A 20,079-nucleotide genomic window follows, 5' to 3' on the forward strand; every position below is an offset into this window, starting at 1 on the left:
CACCCCCCTCTATCTATCTATCCCCACACACCTCATCATCTATCTATCTATCTATCTATCTATCCCCATCCACCCCGTCTATCTATCTATCTATCTATCCCCACACACCCCCTCTATCTATCTATCCCCACACACCTCATCATCTATCTATCTCCATCCACCCCTCTATCTATCTATTCCCATCCACCCCCTCTATCTATCTATCTATCTATCCCCATCCACCCCCTCTATCTATCCATCCCAATACACCCCATCTATCTATCTATCTATCTGTAACCCTTCTGCCCATCTAAGTTGGCAGCAACAAGGGCCGGGTTCTGTATCTAAGGGTTCCGTTTCAATAACGCAATGCAAAACCGGCTTGAGCCCCCACCCAGTGACCTGGGACAATTACATACCACCCCCTGGGCGCCTCTAAGAGGCAATACTTCCCCTCTCGCAAGCACGGAGTCTGAGTGTAGCAGAAAATGTTTAATAACATGAGGTAAACGACATCAGCATTAAATTGGAAAAACACCACAAACAGGATTCCTGACACAAACCATGAGCAAAAGACCCACCCCAGCAAATTGGGCCGTGTCCTTTCCCTTTGGTTCTTGAATCCAGCAACCCAAAAATCACCCAGAGTCCCACACCCCCAAAGTCTCTTGGGTCCAGCAACTACCCAAAGTCCCAAAAGTCCAACAACCCCAAAAGTCTCTGTCCCTGGTCAGTGCAGCCCCAGAGTAAAAGGGGGGCACGCAGGGTGTTAAGGGGCACCTTACGTGATCCAAGGCTGACCGGCCGTCACTCCGTGGGGTTCCGCCGCCGCCTTCACCATGAGCCAGTCCACTTCCTGCCATCCCACAAACTGCTCTGCTCTATGAACTGCTCCACTCAGCGACCTGTGAGCCGCTCCAGCCATCCCCACAAACGGCTCCGCTCTCCATTCCTTGGGCCACTCGCTGCTCCGCCAGCCTCTTGGCAATATAGCTTCAGGCTCCCCCACTAGTTAACACAGCCTCAGTGATCTCAGCTCTTAGTAACTTTAGCTCTTTTGTGATTTCAGTTCATAGTAGGGGAGCCCCAGTGCTGATGCACCATTGGCCCAAAGTGAATTCAGCTCAGCAGCCTGTAACTAAACTCCTAAAGGAATCAAAGCTCTGATATTCAACAGTGGGGAGGGGGAAGAGAAGGTGGTACAATTGGTGTTTCAGGCCCTCAAAGGTGGGCCCATACTATCAGATACAAATACCTGTCCCCATTCTCTCTCAATTTGCTGGGCTGTGGAACCCATGTCCCTTGTCTAGCAAGTGTTACTTAGGTAATGGTGAGGCCCTCTGTCATAAAACAGTTTCATTGTCCTTGATTCACAGAATCAGGGTAACAACACTTTATTCTTCCTGCCCCAATAACAGAGAAACTGGGGATTCCACCCCATCCAAAGTAACCGCTATCAGTTGCTGTTGTTTCATGCCAGGCGGGTGGGTGTGCCTATGCAAAAAAGATCAGCCCCTGGAGTTCTTTTCCACACTTACCATAATTCACCACCAGATGTCAGGGTAGAGCTCATCCTGACTCTGCTTACATATCTATTTATCTATCTATCTATCTATCCCCATCCACCCCCTCTATCTATCTATCTATCTATCTATCTATCTATCTATCTATCTATCTATCTATCTATCTATCTATCTATCCCCATCCACCCCCTCTATCTATCTATCTATCTATCTATCTATCTATCTATCTATCTATCTATCTATCCCCATCCACCCCCTCTATCTATCTATCTATCTATCTATCTATCTATCTATCTATCTCCTTGCATACAGTTGTTCCCAGGGCTCATGGCTGGGGCAGACCCTTGCTCGGGGTGGGGGTAGGGGGTGATGGTTCTTTCTGTGACGTTCCCCTCTGGTGTTATCTGGACCGGTGATCTGCTAGGTCACTCCAATGCTTGACTCTGGGAGCCAGCCTGACCCTGCTCTGGTGTGAGACCCCCACTCCTGGGTTGTTCACACACAGCCTCTGGCATGTCAACTTCTCCCATCTACTTGCAACTGAATGACACTAGCCAATATCTCCGGTCCCAGACACAACCCTAGGAACCCCGTCATGCAGTGTCCAGTTATGCCCACTGGATGCTGCAAACTTATATGAGTTCATCAATTTAACAAAGAAATTGATATGCACCAGGCTTGTTCTCCCAAGGGGAGTCACTGACACGTTTCAAACCAAACACACTGCTTCAGGTAGAATAAACAAACAGATTTATTAGCTATAAAGGTAGATTTAAGTAATTATAAGTCAAAGCACAAGTCAGATTTGGTTAAATGAAATAAAAGCAAAACGCATTCTAAGCTGATCTTAGCACTTTCAGTGCCCTTAAAACTTAGATGCTTCTCACCACAGGCTGGCTCTTCAGCCAGGCTCTCCCCTTTAATCAGTGGTTCAGTCGCTCGGTGGTGGTGGTGTCTGTAGATGTAGGTGGAAGAGAGAGAACCTGGCAAAGTATCTCTCCCTTTTATCATGTCCTTTCTTTCCTCTTGGTTTTGCCCCCCCCCTTCAGAGTCAGGTGAGCATTACCTCATCGCAGGCCCAAACTGCCCAAAGAAAGGGGGGGTGACTCCCTCCAGGGACTAACAGATTCTTTTGTTGCTGCCTAAACCAGTGTCCTTTGTTCCTGTGAGGCTGGGCTGGGTTTGTCCCATACACGCCCTGATGAGGTGTGAACTGCCTCTCTGCTCTTGGGGAGTTTTTGCCTGGGCTTGCTTTAAGCCATGAGGATACATTTTCAGCCTAACTATATACATGAAATTACAGCCTATAACCTCACTACAACATCACTGTAACAATTACTGTAACATCACTATAACAACAATGCTCAGTGCATTATGAGCCTTCCGAAGACACCCAACATGACAAACTTTACATTGGATACCACACAGTCATTGTATAAAGATGAACATAGGAGTGTAGGGTGTTCCCCCAAGGTACAGAACGTCACACTTTCCCACTATGTGCCCCCTGCAGCAGGATCTCTTGATCCGAACACCCTGCCCTGCCCTCCCCCTTCCCCCCCTTTCCTCCCCCTCCTCCTCCTGCCCTGGGGCATTACACATTCCAGGCCGTCTTCCATCCAAACCGGGCCCCTATCTTCCTGCCCACATCTTCCTGAAATTTAAGACTCTAAGTCACTTGTATCTATGGTTACCTGCTTTAACTTTGTAGCTAACTCTCCTATTTAATACATCTGGAGACAGTTTATTACAGGATTGGCTACAAGCGTTGACTGTGGTGTGAGCTCCGAGGTGCAACTGACCTGAGGTCAGTGACTGATCTTCCAGGACTGGAGTTACCTGAATATTGCTGTGATCTCTGGTGTAAAGGACTGTCTATCACAAAGGCAGCCGCACCTGGGTGACCAGACAGATTTGGGTGCCTCAGGGGACTGTCTGGGACTCCATGTTAAGGCTGTTAAAGCACCCGAGGAGTTCACACTTGATACTGGGTTGGTGAAATCTAAGTGTGGGGCTCACAGCCAGTTTGGGGTTTGCGCCCTGTTTCTTACCCATCTTCCCTGAGGTTGGTGCCCACGCTCTTGAGCCACTGTAAGACAGGCTGACAGGGACATGGGGCCTTTCCCCTCTAGGGGGCGCTGGCTCCAATCCAGCCCCAGGCCAGGGGACTGGCTGGCTCATGGGGGGCGGGAATGGGACACACCATTGCTAGGAGATTCCTGTTTCTCTTCCTTTAACCCTCCGGCCTGATCTCTGCTCGGGGAAAAGGTGTGTGAGCGACCCGTTTGACAGGCAGTGTGCAGACAGAGCAGCCATCACACCCCAGCTACCATGAGTGAAAAGCACAATTGTCCTGTCCTCACTTGGATGGTAACATGGGTCTGTTCACATGAATTCAAACAGCCCCATTTTCCCCCTCATGAAGACACAGATGCTGCGATCCTCCCTCCTCCCAGCTGATGGAAATATTTCAGCTGAGATTTTTTTCTCTCCGAAAACTGAATTTTCTTCACATAACACATTTTTGGTGGGAAAACTGTCACTTTTGATGTGACTTTTTGGTGGGAAAATTTAGCTTTCATTGGGAGAATAAATTTTAAAATGTTGGATTGGGATTGTGAAGTTTTCTAACCTCCCTCATCCCATTGTATTGTTTTCAAATCAGTAGGGAAATGAGAGGGAAAGTATTTTTTCAAGTGGGGGAAAAAATGAAAAAAAAAAACCCCAAACAAACACAAAATATGAGACTATTTTTCTCACACTTGCTGAAAATGAAAACCAATAAAACTTGCAGTTGAGGGATGCAGGGGACGGCTCAGAGCACAGGAGCCGGGGCCGGGTTATTTATCGACTGACACAGATGGAGTCAGGGCTAGATTCTGATCTTGGTGACTGCGCTGTAAATGAATCAGTCTCTGTGTCCTTTTGAAATCTAGCTACCTGTTGTAAGTTGTTTATATCTATCTATCTATCTATCCCCATACACCCCTCTCATCTATCTCTCTCTCTATCTATCTATCGCTTTGCATACAGAGGTTCCCAGTGCTCAGGGCTGGGACAGAGTCTTGCCCGTGATGGGGGGTGATGGTTCCTCTCCACTATCTGTCCCCCCGCAGCAGAGGCTCCTGATCTGAAGACCCGTCCCCCCCCTCCCTCTCGTCCCCCTGCCCTGGGGTGTTGGTGCCTGTTGTATTCTGGGACGCCTCCCGTCCAAACCGGCGCCCAAACCAGCTCATCACACTCCCCCCGATCACACCAAATCCTCCCGCCCCAACCCCAATGGCCACTGCTCCCTCCACCGCCACCACAGCCGCGACACCCACCCCGATGCCCGCACTGACAGCCACACCGACCACTGCCAGGACGACCCCCCCAATGGACAGGCCCAACGACTTGGCCTTCATTTTACGGCGCTGCTCGTAGGCCGGCAGGAACTGGTTCATCTGCTTGTCCAGCTCCTGCTTCAGCTCCTCCAGGGCCGCCTGTTTCTGGGGGTCCTCGCCCCACAGCTCCCCCCGGCAGCGCTCCAGCAGCTTCTGGTGTTTCTCTTCCAGGCATTGCTTCATTTTCTTGGGCGTCACCTTCAGGCAGCTGCTCATGTTCTGATGTTCACGGTCCTGTCGGGAATGGGGAGGGATCGGCCATTATGGATGGGCATTAGCGTTACCCAGCAACAGGGGGCGCCGCTGCCTCACACACCCGCAGCCCCCTCAAACCTGACCCACAGCCCCCTGCTAGTCCAGCCCTGCTCCTCCCAGTTCTGCCAGTGCCCCTTATCCCCAACCCACAGCCCCTCTGTACTCACTTGCTTCTGCACATATTGTTCATATTCTCTCCTGGTGTCTTCTACTGCTCTCCTGTTTTCCTCCATCTTCTGTGGGGAAAGAGGGGACAGGGCGGGGGTTAGTACGGGACCATCGATGAACTGAGCGCCCCCTCCCCCACACTCACTACCTTCTCCCTATTCTTCCAGGACCGTGCTCGCTGCTGTCACCTCCCTACTGCCCCGCCGACCTCCCACATTCCCCCAGAGCCAGGGGACAGCCCCTCAACCCCATGGTCATGGCCACATTGCTGCTACCCCAGTGGATGGGATTGGTTCTCTGGCTGGGTCCCTGAAGGTCCACTTATCTCTTGAGGGCTGGGGGGTGGTGAGCCCTGATTAGGACATTTGGGGGAGCTGTTGTGGTGCCCCCTCCTGGCCTAGTGCAATTAGCCAATGGCGGGTGGACCTGGAGTGAGAATGAACTGAAAACTGTTGGACTGGGATTTGGGGGTTTCTAACCTCCCTAACCCCTTTGTATTGTTTTCAAATCAGTGGGGAAATGAGGGGAAAACACCCCAAAATTGTCCCCTCTACACACACACTGTATCAGGGGAGGAGAAAATATTTTAAAAAACCCACAAAATATGAGAATCAATTTTTCTCCCACATTTTGAGAATGAAAACCAATGAAACTTGTGACTGAGGGATGCAGGGGGCAGCTCGGAGCACAGGAGCCAGGGGAGGGTTATTTATCGACTGACGTCGATGGGGTCAGGGTTGGATTCTCATCTCAGTGACCCTGCTGTAAATCAATCAATCCGTGTGTCCTCTCGAAATCTAGCTGCCTGTTGTAAGTTGTTTTCATCTATCTATCCATCCCTTTACATACAGAGGTTCCCAATGCTGATGGGGTGTGATGATTCCTTCCCACTGTGTGTCCCCCAGCAGCAGGGGCTCCTGATTTGAACACCCTGCTGTGACAAAGTTCCTCTTCTATCTTGGTGGGTCCTGCGCTTATTGGCGGATTTTCTTGTCTCAGAGATTCACCATGTGGGTTGGGGAACAGCCCAGAGACCTTCCCCTCTGGGAGAACCCACAGTCCAGGTCAATTGGGTGGTTTTGGGGGAACCCGGGCCCACCCTCTACTCCGGGTTCCAGCCCAGGGCCCTGTGGACTGCAGCTGTCTATAGTGCCTCCTGTAACAGCTGCATGACAGCTACAACTCCCTGGGCTACTTCCCCATGGCCTCCTCCAAACACCTTCCTTATTCTCACCACAGGACCTTCCTCCTGATGTCTGATAACATTTGTGCTCCTCAGGCCTCCAGCAGCACACCCTCTCACTCTCAGCTCCTTGCACCTCTCTCTCTCAGCTCCTCACACTCTCACCACAAACTGAACTGAGCTCCTTTTTAAAACCCAGGTGCCCCGATTAGCCGGCCTTAATTGATTCTAGCAGCTTCTTCTTAATTGGCTCCAGGTGTCCTAATTAGCCTGCCTGCCTTACCTGGTTCTAGCAGGTTCCTGATTACTCTAGTGCAGCCCCTGCTCTGGTCACTCAGGGAACAGAAAACTACTCATCCAGTGACCAGTATATTTGCCCTCTACCAGACTCCTGTACCCCACTGGTCTGGGTCTGTCACACTGCCCTGCTCTCCCCCTCATCCCCTGCCCAGGGGCATTGGTGCCTGTCGTACTCCAGGCCACCTTCCGTCCACACCCGGCCCCACCCACCTGCCCACAGCCTCTCCCGCCGATCAGGCCAAAGCCCCCCGCCCCACCCCAATGGCCACTGCTCCCCCCACCGCCATCACAGCCACAGCTACACCACCGTCCTGATACCCCCGCTCCCCAGGACGTCCCCTCCCCCGCCACAGCCAGGCCCAACCCCACGGCCTTCTTCACATTAAAGCGCTGCTCGTAGTCCGACAGGAACTGGTCCATCTGCCTGTCCAGCTCCTGCTTCAGCTCCTCCAGGGCCGCCTGTTTCTGGGGGTCCTCGCCCAGCAGCTCCCCCCGGCAGAGCTCCAGCAGCTCCTGGTGTTTCCCCTCCAGGCATCGCTGCATCTCCGCAGGCTTCACCCTCAGGCAGCTGCTCATGCTCTGGTGGTCGCGGTCCTGTCGGGAGTGGGGAGAGATCAGCCATTAGGACGGGCAGTAGCGTTACCCAGCCACAGGGGGCGCCACCGCCTCACACACCTGCAGCCCCTTCAACCCTGAAGAGCAGCCCCCTGGTAGCCCAGCCCTGCTGCCTCCTAGTTCTGCCGGTGCCCCTCACTCCCGACTTGCAGCCCCCTGCTAGCCCAGTCCTGGGCTCCCCCTCTCCTCTGGCGGTGTCCCTTAACCCCGACCTTCAGCCCCCTGCTAGCCCAGCCCTGGTCCCCCTAGCTCTGGCGGTGTTCCTTAATCCCGAACTGCAGCCCCTGCTAACCCAGCCCTGGTCCCCCTAGCTCTGGCGGTGTCCCTTAACCACGACCTTCAGCCCCCTGCTAGCCCAGCCCTGGTCCCCCAGCTCTGGCGGTGTTCCTTAATCCCGAACTGCAGCCCCTCTGCGCTCACCTGCTCCTGCACAAATTGTTCATATTCCCTCCTGGAGGCTTCTATTGCTCTCCTGTTTAGCTCCTGTCTCATCTCTGCAAACGTCTCGGCCATCTGTGGGGGGAGAGGGGACAGGGCTGGGGTTGGGACGGGACCATCTCTGAACTGGGAGCCCCCCTTCCCCACACTCACCACCTCCTCCCCATTCCTCCTGGGCCCTGCTCACTGCTGTCACCTCCCCACTGGCCCTCCAACCCCCCACATTGCCCCTGAGCCACGGGGCAGCCCCCCCAGCGACCCCACAACCGTGGCCAGATTGTCGCTACCCTAGTGGAGGGGCTGGTTCTCCCGCCGTGCTCCCTGGGATCCCCTTATCTCTTGGGGGCTGAGGAGCCCCGATAAGGAGATTTGGGGGAGTTGTTGTGGTGCCCCCTCCTGGCCAGGGCCGGCTCCAGGCACCAGCATCTCAAGCATGTGCTTGGGGCGGCACTTCTCAAGGGGCGGCACTCCGGCCCTTTGCGGGCGGCACCTTCGGCAGCAGCACTCTGGCTTTTTTTGTTGGTTTTTTTTTTTGCTTGGGGCAGCAAAACCCCAAGAGCCGGCCTTGCTCCTCACCTAGTGCGATTGGCCAATGGCAGGAGGACCTGGGGTCGGGGTTAATAGAACCAGCTCCCACCCCCCATATCCAGGCTGGAAAGAGAGAGGCAGGGGGAGGGGTGACCTGGTACCTTCATGGGGGAGGAGAAGTCGTAGCGTTTGGTCTTCAAGTACTGGGAGACGTCCTGTGTGGAATAACGCCCGGGGGAGCTGGGATCAGGGACAGCTCAGCCCACTCCTTGGCGAGCCCCCCACCCCGCTCCCTCCAGCACAGCGCCCCCTACTGTGTCTCCCACCCCACTCCTCCAGCACAGCGCCCCCTACTGTGTCCCCCTCCCCACTCCCTGCAGCACAGTGCCCCCTACTGTGTCTCCCACCCCGCTCCTCCAGCACAGCGCCCCCTACTGTACCCCCCTCCCCACTCCCTGCAGCCCAGCGCCCCTTGCTGAGCCCCCCGCCCCACTCCCTGCAGCCCAGCGCCCCTTGCTGAGCCCCCCGCCCCACTCCCTGCAGCACAGCGCCCCCTGCTGAGCCCCCCGCCCCACTCCCTGCAGCACAGCGCCCCCTACTGTGTCCCCCTCCCCACTCCCTGCAGCACAGCGCCCCCTACTGTGTCCCCCTCCCCACTCCCTGCAGCCCAGCGCCCCCACTGGTCCACCTGACCACCCCGTCCTGCATGGCACCCCCTGCTGAGCCCACACCCTGCAGCATGGCACCCATTTCTGAGTCTCCGCTCACCTTGCGGCCCCTTTTGCTGTCTCCCATCCAGGGCCCCCCCTTTAGCAGCCCCCACTCTCCCACCTTGATCCTGGCAGCCAGCTGAGCCCCCGTCAGCACCTCCCCGGCTCGGTCCGTCCGGACGTGTGTCCCTGCTGAGCGCACCACGCTGGTGACATAGTCACACAGGCACTGCCGGAAATCCTCGTCCATGTCTGCGGGGGGAAAGGACCCAGGCATCCGGGAGGGACCCAGATGTCCGGGATAGGACACAAGTTAAATGGGGGATGTGGGAGCTCGTTTGTGAAACAGGAAATGTGATTCCATCTCTGGGCAACAGTTGCTTAGGACTCTTCCCCCATACTGCCTGGGGGAAAACGGGGGAGCAGTGGGGGGTGGGGGGGGCGCTAGAGAAGCTGCAGTGGGCGGGGGGGAGTCAGCAGTCTCCACTGGGTGATGCAGGGGGAGCCTTGAAGGCCTCAAAGGGGGGAACCAGCAGCTTCCCCCCAGGAGCCCAGGGCAAAGCAGTGTCCCCTCAGGTCCCCTCCCCTCCTGCACAGATGCTGTGACCCAGTGAGCACCTCTGTGCAGTGGGCAGCACAGTCAATGCTAAGGCAAGGGGGTGAGCCGGTCACTGGGATTTTGGGGTAGGGGCAGTGCAGGAGGGGGAGAAAGGGGCAGCAGAGGAGAGAGGGTGGGGATGGGGGCAGGGATGGGGTGGGGCAATGCAGGAGGAGGGGATTGGGGCAGGGATGGGGCCATGGAAGAGGAGTGGGAATGGGGGCAGGGATGGGAGTGGGGGCAGTGCAGGCGGGGGTGGGGCTGGAGGAGCAGTGCAGGGGGCAAGAGGGGAGAAGATGAGGGTCTCTTACCGCCTGGCATCCCTGAACTGCTCCTGGTGAACCGAGTGCCAGGGTGGGGCAGAAGGTAGCACTGGGTGCCGCTCGCCCTCAGGGCTCCCAACACCAGGGGCTGCTCAGCGGAGGCCTCCAGGTGCTGCGGGAGTCAAAGCGACATTTGCTGCCATTAGCGAGAAATCAGACCCACCATGGAAACGTTCAACTTTGCCCCAAAGCCGGAGTTTGCTGTTCCCATGAACACACGTGGCGCCCGGCTCTGCTCATTACCCGTGATTTTTCTCCGAGAAACTCCTGCCCCCCGTCTGCGCCATAGGATCCAGAGAGCTGCCAATCTCGCACCAACAGGTCCAGGCGCTGCAACAGAGAGCACAGGAGAAGGGTCACGCTGGGGTTGGGGGCACAGAGAGGAGACCAGAGCTGGAGGCTGCCGTCGAACCCAGCCACCGACACTGAGACCCAGGGCATGACATGGGCATGAAGGGAGAAAAATGGGGGCAGGGACTGGCTGTTTGCTCTGGGTTTGTCCAGCGCCTAGCACAACAGGGTCTGGGTCTAGGACGGGGCTTCTGAGGTGCTTTGGCAATAGAGGCAGTGACTGGTAAGAATAAGATTGGGTGATGGGAGGGGAACCAGCATTGTACCGCTACATCTCGGCAGGTGGGAAATGAGGACTCACCTGAATTGGGAGCAGATTGCAGGTCTCGCCAACCTCATTTGCAACATTAACAAAGATCTGAGGTGCAGAGAGAGAGAGACAAAGGAAATGTTTTCTGTTTTGAGCAAAACATCCCCCCAACAGGTGACTAAAGGTGACCAACCTAGATAGGTGGCTCAAAATAAACGAGTGAAAATAACGCCATTGAAACTAGCCAAAACCTGAACAACATTAAGTGAAAACTCATCACTGAAGAGAGAAAACAGATAAAATGAGGAGAGAAACATAGTTTCAAACACAATAACTCAACACCAGTAATCACAGATATAAAAGCAATAATTGAACTCAGAAAAACCAATAGGTGGTTCTAGAAAAGCAGCCATCGAAGACACAGAAAGCCAAAAATCAAAGTAAAAAAAAGAAATAATCAAAAGTAGAAAATTAATCATTGAAATTAGAAAACCAGTTACTGAAACCAGAAAAGCAGTGAAAGAAATCAATCACTTAGCAAAATTAGCAAACTAATAATTAATGTCAGAAAACCAGCAATTATAATAAGATCTGAAATCAACATCTAAAAACCATTAAAAAACAAGTATTTGGCGCCAAGATAACCAATCGTCAAAGAGTCAAAGCCAGGAATGGATGTCAGAAAACCAGATATCAAAGTCAAAAAAACAAAAGTCAAAGACAGAAAACCAGTAATCAGTATCAGAAAACCAACAACTGAATGCAGACGTCCAGTAATCAAAGCCAGTAAAGTAGTAAATGAAGTCAACAAATAGACAAAACAGAAAACCAGTATTTGAAGTATGAAAACCAGTCATCAAGGTCAAAGTTAGAAAATGATTAATCTAAGGCAGAAAACTAATAGTGAAAAGAAGCAATAAATTAATAGCAGAATTGAAAAAAATGTTTAAATACCCCAGTTTTTTGAAGAAGATTAAAAGCCAATAATCAGAACAGAGACACTAATAAGTGAAGCCCAGTAAACAAACCTTGAAATTTTGTGATGAATAAACAAAAGCAGAAAACTGATAAGGAACATCCCCAAACCGATGAGAAGATTAAAATTTGACAATCAAAGAACGAAACCCAATAAATGAAATATGTAATGCGATAACGAAAGTCACAAAACCGACAACCATGGACCAAAACACGATAAATAAGAACTGACAACTGAAGATTGAAAGTCGAAGACCGAAACCTGAGAAACGGGTAAAAACTAAAAACATGCAGAGAGAAACCCAAGAAATGCCAACATTTGGCTGTTCTTTAAAAGTGGAAATTTGCATGAAAACATTCTGATTTTCTCAGTTTTCCATTTGTCAACAAAACTTTTATTTTCCATTTTCCCCATTGTCACTATCAAATCAACTGACAGCTAATGGTCGGTACTAAATAATGAACAGCTGACAGCCAATAGTGACTATCAAATAACCAATAACTGGCAGCTATTAATGAATATATAATAACCAATTAGAGATGTTATAGATTGGCCAAGTGAAGTAAAAGGCCTAACACACAACTCAATGGCATTTCTCTTTGTCTGTCTGTATCATGATAACTTTTTGAGACCACCTCTGATCAATTCCCAAATTACAGGGGACGCGCTAGGCAGCTGTGGGAAGAACCCCAATGATTCAGAGGGAAATTGGAAAAACAGAAAACCCCAATTTCCATTTAGATCTGGTGACTAGCATCAGAAGCCAATGAGCCAACCACTCTGGGAAGGAGGGTAGCATGATCATCTGGGTGCTGAGCAGGGAGAATGGGGGGCACATAGAGCCCTAGCACATGGGAAGGGGGAATGGGGGCACACAGAGACCCTGATATGGAGGGAGGAGGAATGGGGCACACAGAGGTAGGGCTGGGGAAAGGGACATAGGTTTAGGGTTAGGGCTGGTTGGAAAGATTCCAATGGAACATTTTTCCCATCACAAACCCTTAACTAACGCAGAGCGATGTGGGTTGCCTAGGGCTGGCTCCTGCCCATCCAGGCTCAGTGTGTGGGCGCAGGGCAGGTGCAGGTGGCTCCTGGCCCATACAGGGCAAAGGCAGAGTGCTGGGCTGGGTGCCAAGGGCGTACTGGGCCATCGGTCCCAGAGGGCCGAGGTACGGTTGGGTGGGTGTTTCCCTTAACTCTGTTGGTCCTGTTTTGGCTGAATGCAACAGACTGGCTAGGCACGTGCTGCCGCCCATCAAAAAGCCCTGCTAGAATCGGTCAGTTGTGAGAAATGCTGATTTGGGGGGGGTTGGGGGGGCTCTATCTTGGTAACCCCTTGCTCCACCTGCCCCAGCTCTGGGTCACCAAACCAACCACGCGCTGCCATGAGGCTCCCTGTCCCTCCCGGCAATCTGAGTCCGCAGGCGCATTTCAGATCACTAGGAGAGTCGACCGGGACACAGAAATCTCTTCTTTACCGGACCCCCAGCAGAGCCGGCGCCCAGCTGTAATAACTAAGGCTTCGATTTAGTTATGGGTATTTTTAATAAACGTCACGGACAGGTCACGGGAAATAAACAAAAATTCCCAACCCGTGACCTCTCCATGACCTTTACTCTAAATACCCCTGACTAAATCTGAGCTGGGGGGGCCACCGGGGCACTACTGCTCTGCGGGGCCCTCGGGTCAGCCCCCATTGGCTGCTGCTCGGGCGGTCCCCAGGGCCTCTGGACCTTTCTAACTGCCAATAACAGCCCCAAAGCGCCTAGACTGCTCCCCTCCAATCCTCACACCACCAGGACTCCTGGGTCCTCCCCTGTGGGGACATGGTCAGGTCAGTATCACAAGAGCCGTGTGTATCCCCTGCCCCACCCACCTCCAAATAATCTGCCTCCGTCTGGGTAAACATGCTGGAAATGTTAAAAATCTAGAAACATAATCAGAAGAAAAGGTGAGCAGTACCCTGCCGAGCCCCCCACTACACGCAGAACGATGTGCCCTCCTGAGCCCCCGCCCACTCCCTGCTCCCCAAGAAGCCCTACTGAGCCCCCGCCCACTCCCTGCTCCCCCAGCACCCCCTACTGAGCCCCCCCACCCACTCCCTACTCCCCCGCACCCCCTACTGAGCCCCCGCCCACTCCCTGCTCCCCAGCGCCCCCTACTGAGCCCCCGCCCACTCCCTGCTCCCCCGCACCCCCTACTGAGCCCCCGCCCACTCCCTGCTCCCCCAGCACCCCCTACTGAGCCCCCCCCCCACTCCCTACTCCCCCGCACCCCCTACTGAGCCCCCGCCCACTCCCTGCTCCCCCAGCACCCCCTACTGAGCCCCCGCCCACTCCCTGCTCCCCATCACCCCCTACTGAGCCCCCCGCCCACTCCCTGCTCCCCATCACCCCCTACTGAGCCCCCGCCCACTCCCTGCTCCCCCAGCACCCCCTCCTGAGCCCCCCGCCCACTCCCTGCTCCACAGCACCCCCTGCTGAGCCCCCCGCCCACTCCCTGCTCCCCCAACATCCCCTACTGAGCCCCCGCCCGCTCCCTGCTCCCCAGCACCCCCTACTGAGCCCCCGCCTGCTCCCTGCTCCCCAGCACCCCCTGCTGAGCCCCCCGCCCACTCCCTGCTCCCCCAACATCCCCTACTGAGCCCCACCCACCCCCCTGCTCCCCCAGAAACCCCTACTGAGCCCCCGCCTGCTCCCTGCTCCCCAGCACCCCCTGCTGAGCCCCCCGCCCACTCCCTGCTCCCCCAACATCCCCTACTGAGCCCCACCCACCCCCTGCTCCCCCAGAAACCCCTACTGAGCCCCCCGCCCACTCCCTGCTCCCCCAGCACCCCCTACTGAGCCCCCGCCCACTCCCTGCTCCCCAGCGCCCCCTACTGAGCCCCCGCCCACTCCCTGCTCCCCCAGCACCCCCTACTGAGCCCCCCGCCCACTCCCTGCTCCCCAGCACCCCCTACTGAGCCCCCGCCCACTCCCTGCTCCCCCAGCACCCCCTCCTGAGCCCCCCGCCCACTCCCTGCTCCACAGCACCCCCTGCTGAGCCCCCCGCCCACTCCCTGCTCCCCCAACATCCCCTACTGAGCCCCCGCCCGCTCCCTGCTCCCCAGCACCCCCTACTGAGCCCCCGCCTGCTCCCTGCTCCCCAGCACCCCCTGCTGAGCCCCCCGCCCACTCCCTGCTCCCCCAACATCCCCTACTGAGCCCCACCCACCCCCCTGCTCCCCCAGAAACCCCTACTGAGCCCCCGCCTGCTCCCTGCTCCCCAGCACCCCCTGCTGAGCCCCCCGCCCACTCCCTGCTCCCCCAACATCCCCTACTGAGCCCCACCCACCCCCTGCTCCCCCAGAAACCCCTACTGAGCCCCCCGCCCACTCCCTGCTCCCCCAGCACCCCCTACTGAGCCCCCGCCCACTCCCTGCTCCCCAGCGCCCCCTACTGAGCCCCCGCCCACTCCCTGCTCCCACAGCACCTCCTACTGAGCCCCCCGCCCACTCCCTGCTCCCCAGCACCCCCTACTGAGCCCCCGCCCACTCCCTGCTCCCCCAGCACCCCCTACTGAGCCCCCCGCCCACTCCCTGCTCCCCAGCGCCCCCTACTGAGCTCCCGCCCACTCCCTGCTCCCCATCACCCCCTACTGAGCCCCCCGCCCACTCCCTGCTCCCCATCACCCCCTACTGAGCCCCCCGCCCACTCCCTGCTCCACAGCACCCCCTACTGAGCCCCCCGCCCACTCCCTGCTCCCCATCACCCCCTACTGAGCCCCCCGCCCACTCCCTGCTCCCCCAGCACCCCCTACTGAGCCCCCCGCCCACTCCCTGCTCCCCAGCGCCCCCTACTGAGCTCCCGCCCACTCCCTGCTCCCCATCACCCCCTACTGAGCCCCCCGCCCACTCCCTGCTCCCCATCACCCCCTACTGAGCCCCCCGCCCACTCCCTGCTCCACAGCACCCCCTACTGAGCCCCCCGCCCACTCCCTGCTCACCAGCACCCCCTACTGAGGCCCCGCCCACTCCCTGCTCCCCAGCACGCCCTACTGAGCCCCCCACCCACTCCCTGCTCTCCAGCGCCCCCTACTGAGCCCCCGCCCACTCCCTGCTCCCCAGCGCCCCCTGCTGAGCCCCCCACCCACTCCCTGCTCCCCAGCAACCCCTACTGAGCCCCCCACCCACTCCCTGCTCCCCAGCAACCCCAACTGAGCCCCCCGCCCACTCCCTGCTCCCCAGTGCCCCCTACTGAGCCCCTGCCCCCTCCCTGCTACCCCAGCATCCCCTACTCAGCCCCCCCTCTCCCGGCTACACGGCTCCCCCACCCAGTAGGAGCTGAGCAATATGCTGAACACGGAGAGCCTGATGCTGGTCTCCATGCGGCGCTGCAGGTCCAGGGAGCCCTCGGTGTCCACCAGGAACACGGCCACCTGCAGGGACAGACACACGGACAGATCCACCGGCCACAGCGACGAGTGCCCTGCACTGACGCCACCCTCCCCCTGCCCAGCCCTGGCACCTCCGCTGCCCGGCTCCCTGGGACCGGCCCTGGGCACGCTGGCTGGAGACGGGCCCTGGGGGAGGAGGTTCAAGCTGTGAACACCCCCCACCCCCAACTGCATCCCAGTGTGTCTGTAGGGAACTACAGGACTGGGACCTTATCCCCATCTGCCCATTTCTTTCCCCCCTCCTCCAGCCCCTCCCGTCCCCCTGCCCCTGCACAGGACTTTACCCCCAGACTCCCCCATTCACCTCCCCCTCCCCCACTACTCCAGCCCCCCTGCTCCCCTTAGAATCTTCCCCCCCACACCACCCTCATTCCCCTCCCCTACTGCCCCATCCCCCATTCCCCTGCCTGCCTCCCTGCCCCACTCACCCTCCTCCCCTGGGCCTGGACCCAGAGGGGCTGGTCCCACATCCACACCCCTCTTGTCACGGTCACCGTCCCATTGCAACACTCAAACCCCCCCAGGGCCTCGTCCTCTCGGCCCATCCATGATGCATCCACAGCCTCCTGTAGGGGGTGACCAGAGCAAGGTGAGAAGGGAACGGGGATTGGGTCTGGGGTTCTGAGGATGTGGGGGGTGGGACACTGGGAGAGAAAGTGGGCTCTTGTGGGTCATGGGGAGGGGCCATGGCTGAAGGGTGGGGCCTCTGGTGCAGGGGAAGGGGCCATGGCTGAAGGGTGGGGCCTGTGGTGCTTGGGGAGGGGCCATGGCTGAAGGGCGGGGCCTGTGGTGCTGAGGGAGGGGCCATGGCTGAAGGGTGGGGCCTGTGGTGCTGGGGGAGGGGCCATGTCTGAAGGGTGGGGCCTGTGGTGTGGGGGGCGGGCCTTGGCTGCACAGTGGGGCCTGTGGTGCTGGGGAAGGGGCTATGGATGGAGGGTGGGGCCTGTGGTGCACGGGGAGGGGCCATGGCTGAAGGGTGGGGCCTGTGGTGCAGGGGGAGGGGCCATGGCTGAAGGGTGGGGCCTGTGGTGCAGGGGGAGGTGCCATGGCTGTAGGGTGGGGCCTGTGGTGCATGGGGAGGGGCCATGGCTGCAGGGTGGGGCCTGTGGTGCACGGGGCGGGGCCATGGCTGCAGGGTGGGGCCTGTGGTGCACAGGGAGGGGCCATGGCTGCGGGGTGGGGGCCTCAGTTGCTCTGCCCTGGGCCTGGTACAGCGGGAGGGCCCTGGCTGGGGAGAGGGGACCTTTGCTGTAGGGGGTGTGCCTGTGGTGGAGCGGGAGGGGGCCCTTGCTGGGGAGGGTGGGGTTTGTGTTGCAAGGGGCAGGGCCCTGGCTGGGGTGGGCGGGGTCTCTGGCTCAGGGGGTGGGGCCATAGCTGGGACTCCCGTCCCCACTCACCGGGCTCCGGAGCCGGCGCAGCAGGCAGTTCATCAGGAAGGATTTGCCCCGGCGCTGCTGCCCGATGATGGACACCAGGCAGACGGGGGCGTCCCCCACCCCACCCTGCTCCAGGCAGCGGCTCAGGGCCTCCTCGTCCAGGGTCAGGCCCCCTTCCTCGTCTGGACGTACCAGCTGCACCGGGCGCGCCGGCTCTGGCTGAGCCTCCAGCCCCTGCTGCAGGGAGAGAGCAGGGTCAGAGCTCGGACCCCAACCCTGAGCCAGCCAGTCCCTGCTTCTGGATGAGAGCCCCATGCCCAATTTCGACCCCCTGAGCCAGCCAGTCCCCTGCCCTGGGCCAGTGGGAGTCTGGCATATTTCCCCTTATTCGGCCTGTCTGGTCTCACCGGCTCCATCTCTTCCCGCAGGGGCTCTGTGATTTTCTCCACCAGGGCTCTCAGCCGCGTGTCTGGGAGCCCGGCACTCGGGGCACTGGGACCCCCAGGCCGAGACCCAGTGCCAGTGAGCCACGAGGCAGCCCCGGCAGAAGTTGTGGCCGCACTCGATGGAGACGGGGTCCTCCAAGACATCCAGGCAGATGGAGCAGGTGACGTCCTCCCGGAGTCGCTCCATCCCTCTGGAGCTCATTGAGAGTGGGGACGCGGTGGGTGAGAAGTGGCACTCGGGAGCAGAAGGGCTCTGATAACGGCTGATCTCTAGCCCAGGTGCGCCCCTTCCTGACTGCAGGAGTCTGGAAGGGGGGGAGGAGAGAGAGAACATGGGAATATTTCTGTGAACAAGCGGAGTGACTCAGTTTACCTGCCCATTTTGTGTCCCTGTCCCCGGGGTGGCACCAGAGCGAGAAGACGGATTCCAAGAAGCCATGGTGGGGATTGGTAGATTCCCAGGCCAGGAGGGACCAAGGCTGAGCTCCTGGATAACAAAGGCCAGAGAATTGCCCCCAGTTAATTCCTGTTTGAACGAGAGCAGATCTCCTAGTAACACATCCCACCTCGACGGAGAGTCCACTGCACTGCTTGGTACATTGCTCCCATGGTCAATTCCCCTCCCTGGTAAACACGGACATCTTCTTACCAGGCTGAATTTGTCCAGCTTTGACTTCCAGCCAATGGATCATGTTACAGCTTTCTCTGCTATCCCGAAGAGCCCATTATTAAATATTGGATCCCCGTGTAGGTGCTTCAAGACTGGGATCAAGTCACCCCTGGAGTGTCTCTTTGTTAAGTTAAACAGCTTGAGCTCCTGGTGTCTCTCACTCCAGGCCATGTTTTCTGACCTTTTAATCATTTCTGTGGCTCTTCTCTGACCCCTCTCCAATATATTCACATCCTTCCTGAACTGCGGGCACCAGAACTGGACAGAGGACCCCAGCAGCGGGCGCACCAGGACCAAATCCAGAGGGGAAATCACCTCTCTGCTCCTGCTCGCAGTTCCCCTGTTTATGCATCCTTAGCTCCTTTGGCCACAGCACCATATGGGGGGCTGACATCCAGCTGGTTATCCCCCATGACCTCCTGCACTCTGTCTGTGTCCCCGGAGAGACCCCCCAGCCTGGGGGCATGGCCGACGCTCTTTGGCAATATCACAGCGCGTGTTGCTGGCTTGTGCCCAGCCTACCCTAGTGATGGGGCTGTTGGTGACACTGGGCTTTTCTCTGCAGCCGACAGCCTGGCAGACGCCATGAGCCAGGGGCTAATCACCGGCTGTGTCGCGCCCGGCAGGGGCACAAGCCTCTGAGAGGAGTTTGATATTGGTCCAACTTGCTGCCGAGGGCAGCTGGGGAGACACAAGGGCTGCTGGAGCCCGAGTAAAGGAGATACCGAGCTCGGCCTTAGGAAAGGCCACACTCAGGGCGTAGCAAGGAAATAGCTTCCTGTCTATCATGCAGTGAGCTGGGTGCTGATTGGCCGAGCTTTCTTCCCACTGGGGTGAGAGCAAATTCACCCTTTTGCCCCGGTGGAGCCCTGGAGGTTGGGTAGGGAAACTGAGGCACGGAAAGGGGACAAAACATGCCCTGTCCTAACTGCCCTCCCCCAGTGCCATGCTCTGGTCCTGGAGCACCAAAGTCTTCTCTTTTTTCTGCTGGAGACTCTCCCCAATTTCCCACCCTGCGATCCCTCCCAGCCATCAAGACACCCCGAAGGGGGCCTGCCTAACCCATCGAGCCAGCTGTGATGTCTCCTGATCGAGCACCAGGGCCAACCAATTTGTGTTTTCATCCTAAGTAGATATTTTTCCCCCAAAATAGCAAATAGGAATTTTGTTTCCCTCCATCTTTGGACAAAATCAATCAGGTTTTCATTACAGAGGAGTAGCCAGATTCACAGGACAGTTGGGGTTTTCCTGCAATCCCCAGCTGCCGGAGGCAGGGGATTGCTGCGCTGTGTTAAACCAAAGCAGTGCACACCCAGCCCTCGTGTTTCTGGCTCTTGAACCTGGAGTGGGGGAGGGGAAGTGGAAAAGGGGCTCCAAAGAATGGCAACAAATATATAGAACCCCTATTTTTTGGTGGGAGGGGAGGGATATCTGAGCCGCCGGCTCTCCTCCCTTGGGTTAGCTTGTGCCTGTAAATGTCCTGGTCACAGTGCCGGGGCTGTGAACTGCCGAGTCCAGAGGTGCCGGGGCTGTGAACAGCCGAGCCCAGCGGTGCCGGGGCTGTGAACTGCGG

At 57.3% G+C, this 20,079-nt stretch overlaps 1 protein-coding gene across 7 annotated transcripts in view; it reads right to left on the minus strand.

Moving 5' to 3' along the window:
- Positions 1-2,235: 2,235 nt before the first annotated feature.
- Positions 2,236-20,079, minus strand: part of LOC101935803 (RING finger protein 112-like) — a 47,353-nt gene continuing 29,509 nt past the window's right edge. For 2 of the 7 annotated variants that reach the window (XM_065594175.1, XM_065594174.1), the window contains exons 4-15: positions 16,443-16,580; positions 15,892-15,996; positions 13,457-13,507; positions 10,656-10,712; positions 10,247-10,333; positions 9,992-10,115; positions 9,141-9,334; positions 8,534-8,587; positions 7,827-7,919; positions 7,173-7,385; positions 5,308-5,376; positions 2,236-5,119 (exon numbers count right to left, since the gene is read on the minus strand). In XM_065594175.1, the coding sequence (XP_065450247.1) occupies positions 4,601-5,119; positions 5,308-5,376; positions 7,173-7,385; positions 7,827-7,919; positions 8,534-8,587; positions 9,141-9,334; positions 9,992-10,115; positions 10,247-10,333; positions 10,656-10,712; positions 13,457-13,507; positions 15,892-15,996; positions 16,443-16,580 (1,704 nt within the window). In that variant the 3' untranslated portion in view covers positions 2,236-4,600. Of the gene's footprint in view, positions 5,120-5,307; positions 5,377-7,172; positions 7,386-7,826; positions 7,920-8,533; positions 8,588-9,140; positions 9,335-9,991; positions 10,116-10,246; positions 10,334-10,655; positions 10,713-13,456; positions 13,508-15,891; positions 15,997-16,442; positions 16,581-17,411; positions 17,628-17,797; positions 18,363-20,079 lie in introns of those variants that run through there. The other 5 variants (XM_065594177.1, XM_065594176.1, XM_065594178.1 and 2 more) reach the window with 5 other exon arrangements.

This window comes from Chrysemys picta, chromosome 4 (assembly GCF_011386835.1).
Source record: "Chrysemys picta bellii isolate R12L10 chromosome 4, ASM1138683v2, whole genome shotgun sequence".
NCBI lineage: Eukaryota > Metazoa > Chordata > Testudines > Emydidae > Chrysemys > Chrysemys picta.